This window comes from Bison bison, unplaced genomic scaffold, assembly GCF_000754665.1.
Source record: "Bison bison bison isolate TAMUID 2011002044 unplaced genomic scaffold, Bison_UMD1.0 scf7180017864456, whole genome shotgun sequence".
Lineage (NCBI taxonomy): Eukaryota > Metazoa > Chordata > Mammalia > Artiodactyla > Bovidae > Bison > Bison bison.
In genome coordinates, this window is record NW_011495018.1 from 30,101,330 (window position 1) to 30,108,941 (window position 7,612).

Sequence of the window (7,612 nt, forward strand, 5' to 3'; positions counted from 1 at the left end):
GAATTTATAATTTATATAATAAATAGTAAATTCTTTGCATTTATTTACATTTCTATATGGCTTTTTCCTCTATTAGTATAGTACTGAGCCTTTGAATTCTTTATTTTAGGGTCACATTGGTCAGGGGACAGATCAAAACAAATGTTTATGGGGTTTACTTTATTTCCTAACATAAATTCAAAATATCATTGTGCCTAACTTTAAATCAGTGGTTCTTTTGTAGCTGTGCATCAGAATTGAGGATAAAGATATTCAAAATATGATTCCCAGGTCCTGCCCCCACCCCCAAATCTACTGAATTAGAATATGTTCCTTTAAAAGCTATATTTAAACCTGGTTTTTTTGGGGTTTTTTTTTTTGGAGGGGTGGTATAAATTAAAGAGGTCTTTTTTTCTTTTAAACATATGTTTTTTGGAGGTAGTCTTGAAATGTTTTTAAGACTAGATTTCACTACTTTACTTTTTTACAAATTTTGTTTTATTCTGACAAGAACTATTCAAGGTGAAATCTACCCCCTAAACAAAGTCTTAAGTGTATAATACAGTATTGCTGATTATAGGTAAAATGTTGTATCCCTGATCTCCAGAACTTATCTATCCTGTTCAATGAAAAAATTATGACCCTTCATTAGTAATTTCCCATTTCCCCCTCCTCCCAGCCCCTGACAACCACCTTCTACTCTCTGACTGCATGAATCGGACTGCTCTGTCCTGTACAAGTGGAACCACTCGGCATCTCTTCTTTAATGACCCATCTTGGTTTAAACCTACTTGAGGACAGGGCTGAGGGGTGAATAGCAGCAGGGAGGGGAACGCAGCCAAATGTTGAACCAAGCCTAAATTTCACCCTTGTAATCTTACAACCTCCTGCTGACATGACTCAGCAAATGAAAAAAGCAGAATAACAACAATAAGGTATAACAACAGCAACAAAAATGTCATCTCCCCTCTGGACATCAGAGAGGTGGACGCTAATGTGCCTGAAGACTTAAGTTTCCAAAAAAGCAGGACAATTTGAAAGTGGTGTGGGGGAGAACCCAGCCTGGCTGCTTTCCTCCCAGTAGCCCTTTCTTGTACAACAGTAGGAAGACAAGGAGAAGCACATCAGACCTGCCCGCATCTTTTGTGTGATGCGCTGGGGCTGGGTTGGTAAAGCTCCTGCCAGCCCACTAGATCCTAGAGCTATCTATCTCTGAGGAGCTAGTCACCTCTGCTCACTTACTGTGTACTTGTTCAAAGGGAGCAGATCTTGAACCTGAACCCAAAAGAGAACCCATCATGTTCTCCAACTCCCAGAGCTACCTGCCAACCTATCTGCATTGCTACACAGGGAAGACCTGACCGGCCACCTAAATTTAAAGCCACCTGTAGGGAATGTAGAATAATGTGGCTTTGCCTGTCAAAGATGTTCAAGTCCTAATCCTTGGAACCTGTGAATGTGTTGTATTACATGGCAAAGGGAATAAAAGTTGTTAATCATCTCACCTTAAAGTATCCTGGATTATTTGGATGGGCCCAGAGTAACCAACGGAGAAGGCAATGGCAACCCACTCCAGTACTCTTGCCTGGAAAATCCCATGGATAGAGGAGCCTGGTGGGCTGAGGTCCATGGGGTTGCTACGAGTTGGGCACGACTGAGCAACTTCACTTTCACTTTTCACTTTCATGCATTGGAGAAGGAAATGGCAATCCACTCCGGTGTTCTTGCCTGGAGAATCCCAGGGACGGGGGAGCCTGGTGGGCTTCCGTCTATGGGGTCGCACAGAGTCGGACACGACTGAAGCATCTTAGCAGCAGCAGCAGCAGTGTAACCAATTGTGCAGGTTCTTTAAATGTGGAAGAGAGAGGCAGGAGATCACAGTCAAATAGAGATTTGAATATGTTCTAAGGGATTAGAGACTTCAGAAAGAACACAACCCTGCTAATATCTTGATTTTGGTCTTGTGAGACCCGTTTCAGTCTGCTAACCTCCAAAACTAAGATCATAAGTTTGTGCAAATTTAAGCCCTAGGGTTGTGGTAGTTTTTTATAGTAGTAGTAGGAAGCTAATAAGCAAACCCTGTGAGTGGGAACTTTCTGTTAAGGGAAGTCTTGACTGTCAGCCTAACTAATGACACGTGTGAGTAGTAAGTCAACTGATAGGTAAGTTAGAATAACTATTAACATGAACAGTTATGAGTTATGTTGATATGAATTAGAAAGCAATGGAAATATCTGGAAGCATAATAAAAATCAGTATTTCATAGATCTCATCGAAGTGAAAAATCAAACTCCACATAGAAAAATCATATAAATATTTTCCACTAGAACAGAATTGCTGTAGAAAACTTAAGAGAATGTCAAAAAAATGTTTTCAGTGAGACCTAAGAGTAAAATATGAGCATGATGCCATGAAGAATAGATAAATCTGAGAACAATAAAGAGTTCTTAGAGGAATCAAGAGTAGTAGTACATCTGTGAGTTTTCAGCCTCTTAGTGTTCATTCATTTACCCTGTTTCCAGGAATGGCCGCCAATTTAGGCTCTCCCCTCTCAGTCCCAAAGGGCTCCAGTGGACACTATTCCCCTTCTCCAATGCCAAACAGAACATCAAATAGAATTTCAGTTTTGCAAGAGCCTATGAACTTATCTCTGTTCTACCACTTTATATATTTTATTGTTTATGTTAATATCTATTTCTCCATATATACCATGAATTCCTGGAAAGCTAGTGTAATGTCACATTGTCTCTTTCCCTAGAGTGTTGCAGAGGGCTTTAATAGAGATAAACTTAAATAAATGTGGATTGATTAAATGGATGACTGAAAGAATGAATATGTGACCAAATAAATGATGAAATGTGAAGTGTGAGCAGAGAGATTAAGGGGTCCATGAAGCTGCTATTGCTCAGAAGAAAGATAATCAAGGATCCTAAGTAAAATAAATAAAGGGGGAGGATAGTTTCCACTCTGGAAAACAGTTTAGCAATTTCTGAAAAAGTTAAATATGAATTTACTTTATGATACAGAAATTCTACTACTAGGTATTAGAAATGAAAACATATGTCCATGCTCAGACTTGTACATAAATGTTCATGGAAGCATTATCCACAAAAGCCAAAAAGTGGAAACAAACCAAATGCCCATGTACTGGGTTTAATAGTACTCCCCCCCCCCCCCCCCGCACACCAATTCATGTCTACCTGGCACCTATGAGCATGACCTTATTTGGAGATAGGGTCTTTGCATATGTCATCAAGCTAAAGTGAAATCACACTGGATTAGGGGACCTAAGTCAAATATAACTGGTGTCCTTATAAGAAGAAAGCAATTTGCACTCAGAGACACAGATATACGGGGGAGAAGGCCATATGAAGATGGAAGTGGAAATTGGACTGAAGTATCTACAAACCAAGGAATGCCAAGGACTGCCAGCAACCATCAGAAGCTAGAAGAGAAAAGAAGTATCTTCCTCTACAGACTTCAGAGAGCATAACCCTACTAGCATCTTGATTTCAGACATCTAACCTCTAGAACTGTGGAAGAATACATTGCTCATTTTATAACCCATCTAGATTGTGGTCATTTGTTACAGCAGACCCAGGAAACAAATATAGTCTATTAACTGGTGAATGGGTAAACAAAATGTGATAAATCCATATAATGGAATTATTCAGAAATAAAAGGGAATGAAGTACTGATACATGCTACGAAATGGAAGAACCTCAAAAACATTTTTCCTAGTGAAAAAAGCCAATCATATAACATATGATCCCACTTATTTAAATGTCTGGCAAAGGCAAACCCTTAGATATTGAAAGTGATTACCAACAACTGGAGTAAAACCAAATAGTCATTGTAAATGGGCATGAGGTTTCTTTTCAGGGTGATAGAAATATTCCAAAATTGTGGTAATGATTGCACAATTTTGTAAGCATACTAAAATTCATCAAGTTATACACTTAAATTGGGTGAATGTTGTGGCATATAAACTGTATCTCATGAAACCTTTTAAAAATAAGAGGTGCTTCCCTGGTGGCTCATTGGTAAAGAATCTGCCTGCCAGTGCAGAAGACACAGGTCTGGGAAGAAATGGGTTTGATCCCTGGTCCGGGAAGATCCCACGTGCTGCAGAGCAGCTGAGCCTGTGTGCCACAACTGTTGAGCCTGAGCTCTAGAGCCTGGGAGCTGCAACTACTGAGCCTAAGTGCTGCCACTACTGAAACCCGTGTGCCCTAGAGCCCGTGCTCCACAGCAAGAGAAGCCACCGCAACGAGAAGCCAGCACACTGCAACGAAGGGTAGCCCCTGGCCTCTGCAACTAGAGAAAAGCGCTCACAGCAACGAAGACCTAGCACAGCCAAACAATAAATGTGGAGATAAAAAATAGGAGTTCCCACCCTCCTACACGATTGATAAGAATGTAAATTGGTGCAGCCACTATGGAAAACAGTACGCTGCTGCTGCTAAGTCGCTTCAGTCGTGTCCGACTCTGTGCGACCCCATAGACGGCCGCCCACCAGGCTCCCCCGTCCCTGGGATTCTCCAGGCAAGAACACTGGAGTGGGTTGCCATTTCCTCCTCCAATGCATGAAAGTAAAAAGTGAAAGTGAAGTCGTTCAGTCGTGTCCTACTCTTAGCGACCCCATGGACTGCAGCCCACCAGGCTCCTCCATCCCTGGGATTTTCCAGGCAAGAGTACTGGAGTGGGGTGCCATTGCCTTCTCTGGGAAAACAGTATAGAGGTTCCTTAAAAACCTAAAAACAGAGCTACTTTATGATCCAGTAATCCCACTCCTGGGCATATATCTGGAAAAGATGAAAGCTCTAATTTGAAGATACATGTACCCCAGTTTTCATAGCAGCAGTATTTACAATAGCCAAGACAAAGTGCCCGTCAACAGATGATTAGTTTAAGAAGATGTGGTATAAATATCCAATGGAATACTACTCAGCCATAAAAAGAATGAAGTACTGTCATTTGCAACAACATGGATTGGCCTAGAAATTACCATATTAAGTGGAGTAAGTCAGAGAAAGACAAATATTACAAGTGATAAGTTATATCACTTATTATATTATTATATATGTGGAATCTAAAAAATAATACAAGTGAATCTATATACAAAATAGAAACAGACTCAGAGAAAACAAACATAGTAACCAAAGGGGAAAGGGAGGGTGGAGGGATAAATTAGGAGCATGGGATTAACAGATACAAACATAAAACATAAAATAGATAAGCAATGAGGATTTACTGAATAGAACAGGTAGTTATGGTCAGTATCTTATAATAAGCTATAATGGAAAATAATCTGAAAATATACATATGCAACTGAAAAATTATATTTTCTTTTCACATATACCTTTATCATTCTGATTAAATAGACAAACATTTTAAAAAATATATGGGTTCCCATTATCCTGAAACACCCTTCTTTTGTTCGAGCTTCTCCTGGGATCTCTACCTCGAGCACATGGTCAACAAGGAAACTTGAATCATGCCACTGGGACTTCAGATAAGTTAAAGAATAAAATGTTACATTATTTCATAGATTGAGCTAATGAGTAAAAAGAAAAAAAAAACTATATAGTGTTCTTCCAGTAGAGCATTCAGTGTGAAACCTAAACCTTCATCTTTCATTTCTTCCTTTTCCTACTAGGAACGGGACATCTCTGGGTATCTGGTTGGCAGGAACAATGCAAATGGGGTGGACCTGAACCGCAACTTCCCCGATCTCAATACCTACATCTACTACAATGAGAAGAACGGAGGCCCCAACCACCACTTGCCCCTTCCAGACAACTGGAAAAGTCAGGTATGAGATTAAATTTGCATGCAGAAGCAGGTAAATCAGCATCTGGCATTTCTTCTCTCGATCTTCACATCAACTAAACAAACAAGAATGAAGCAACAATGCAAGTCTGTGCTAATCTATCCTAAGCAGTGCTGACCATACTGTATGCCTCTTGGTATTTCTTGCCTCCCTGAGCATAGAGCCCTTCACTGAGCACAAGATGTTTGATGTTAGTGGCGAAGGAGGTAAAACTGGTATCGTACTGTTGCACTGCACTTTACAATCTTAAAGAACTCTTTCTCAGCTAGCGTATCATCAGAAACTATGGTAAATGCATCAGGCAGTGTTATCCATCCCCATTTTATAGATATCACTTATAGAAAAAAATAAACTCACACAGATAGCAACTGATAGATTCAAGACTAAAACCTAGGTCTCCTGACTCCTCATCCAACATTCTTTCTATGGCACTATCCTGTCGACAGAGGACTCTAGGATTCTAGAGAGGAATCTCTCTTGCATGTGATGAACTGTGTGCTTATCAACAATTAGTGATAGAAGGAGGTTCAGGGAGTCTCACCCTTAGAAAAGAAGCTTTTCTTCTTCTCTCTCTGTATGCCATTGACTACTTTACCATATTCTCATTTCCTTTTTTCAACCAAAGATCACATTTGATACTCCCAGGTCTCTCACCTCTTCGTATTAGAAATGGTTCCATCCTAATGGTTGGCCTGTTCCTGGGAATGACTGTTGTCATCCTCGGAGTATCATCACCACCCTGTTTCTGACACTGTATGGCTTAGTTCTAAACATTCTCTTTGTGAATATCTGAGCTTAGAGACTGGGGAGAGAAAAATAAAGCAGATATAAGGCCTTATATTTGGAATTGCTAGATGAATATTACCAGTTTTTTCCCACTGGAATTGAAGCAAAAGTTATGCTGACATGTTTAGACTTTGGATAGCAGCTATGCTCTGGGCTCAAGTAAATAATAAATAAAAAATAACTTTGTACTTGTCATATTCAGTCAGAAGGATGCTCGGATTTATTAAACTTGTCTACATGAAGTAAAGTAACTGAGCCAGTAATAATTAAACTCCACTGGCTCCTCTGTCTGCAGCTTAGAAGGAAAAAACAATGAGAAGTCTCTCACTCTTGATGGGACAGCCTAAAGGGCCAGGAACATGAGAGGCTGGCCTCCTTCTGATGGATGGAGGCTTAGGACATGGAGAAAGGACTGCTTTAAAGCATCTGAGCCCTGGTCACAGAGTTGGACTGGTTCCTCTGGGATTATATTCACTCTGATTGAGTGGGGCTCAACATTATTCATTTGGTCTCCTTGGGAATAGAAAAGATCAGAACCTTCACAAGAGACCCTTGATCCAGGAGGAGTCATTAACACCACATAACTTCTAAGCACATCCATCTGGAAGGGAGGAAAAACTGTGAAGACTATAAATTATTTACTTACACTACAAGTCCAGTAGATTCAAGGCTTTCTTTAGAATACTGTCACTCACTAGCAATATAATTTGTAGTACCAAGCATGGACTCTCATTAATTAGACAAGACTGGCCCCTATTACAGTATATCTAATTTATGAAATTTGGATATCAGCAAACTAAAGTGGACTGGAATGGGTAACTTTAACTCAGATGACCATTATATCTACTACTGTGGGCAAGAATCCCTTAGAAGAAATGGAGTAGCCATCGTAGTCAACAAGAGAGTTTTAAATGCAGTAATTGGATGCAATCTTAAAAATGACAGAATGATCTATGTTCATTTCCAAGGCAAAACATTCAATATCATGGTAATCCAAGTCTATGCACTGACCAG

At 39.9% G+C, this 7,612-nt stretch overlaps 1 protein-coding gene across 1 annotated transcript in view; it reads left to right on the forward strand.

Moving 5' to 3' along the window:
• Window positions 1-7,612, forward strand: part of CPN1 (carboxypeptidase N, polypeptide 1) — a 33,714-nt gene that overhangs the window by 6,163 nt on the left and 19,939 nt on the right. Inside the window, exon 3 of the mRNA XM_010859536.1 lies at window positions 5,639-5,794. Within this exon, the coding sequence (XP_010857838.1) occupies window positions 5,639-5,794 (156 nt within the window). The remainder of the gene's footprint in view (window positions 1-5,638; window positions 5,795-7,612) is intronic.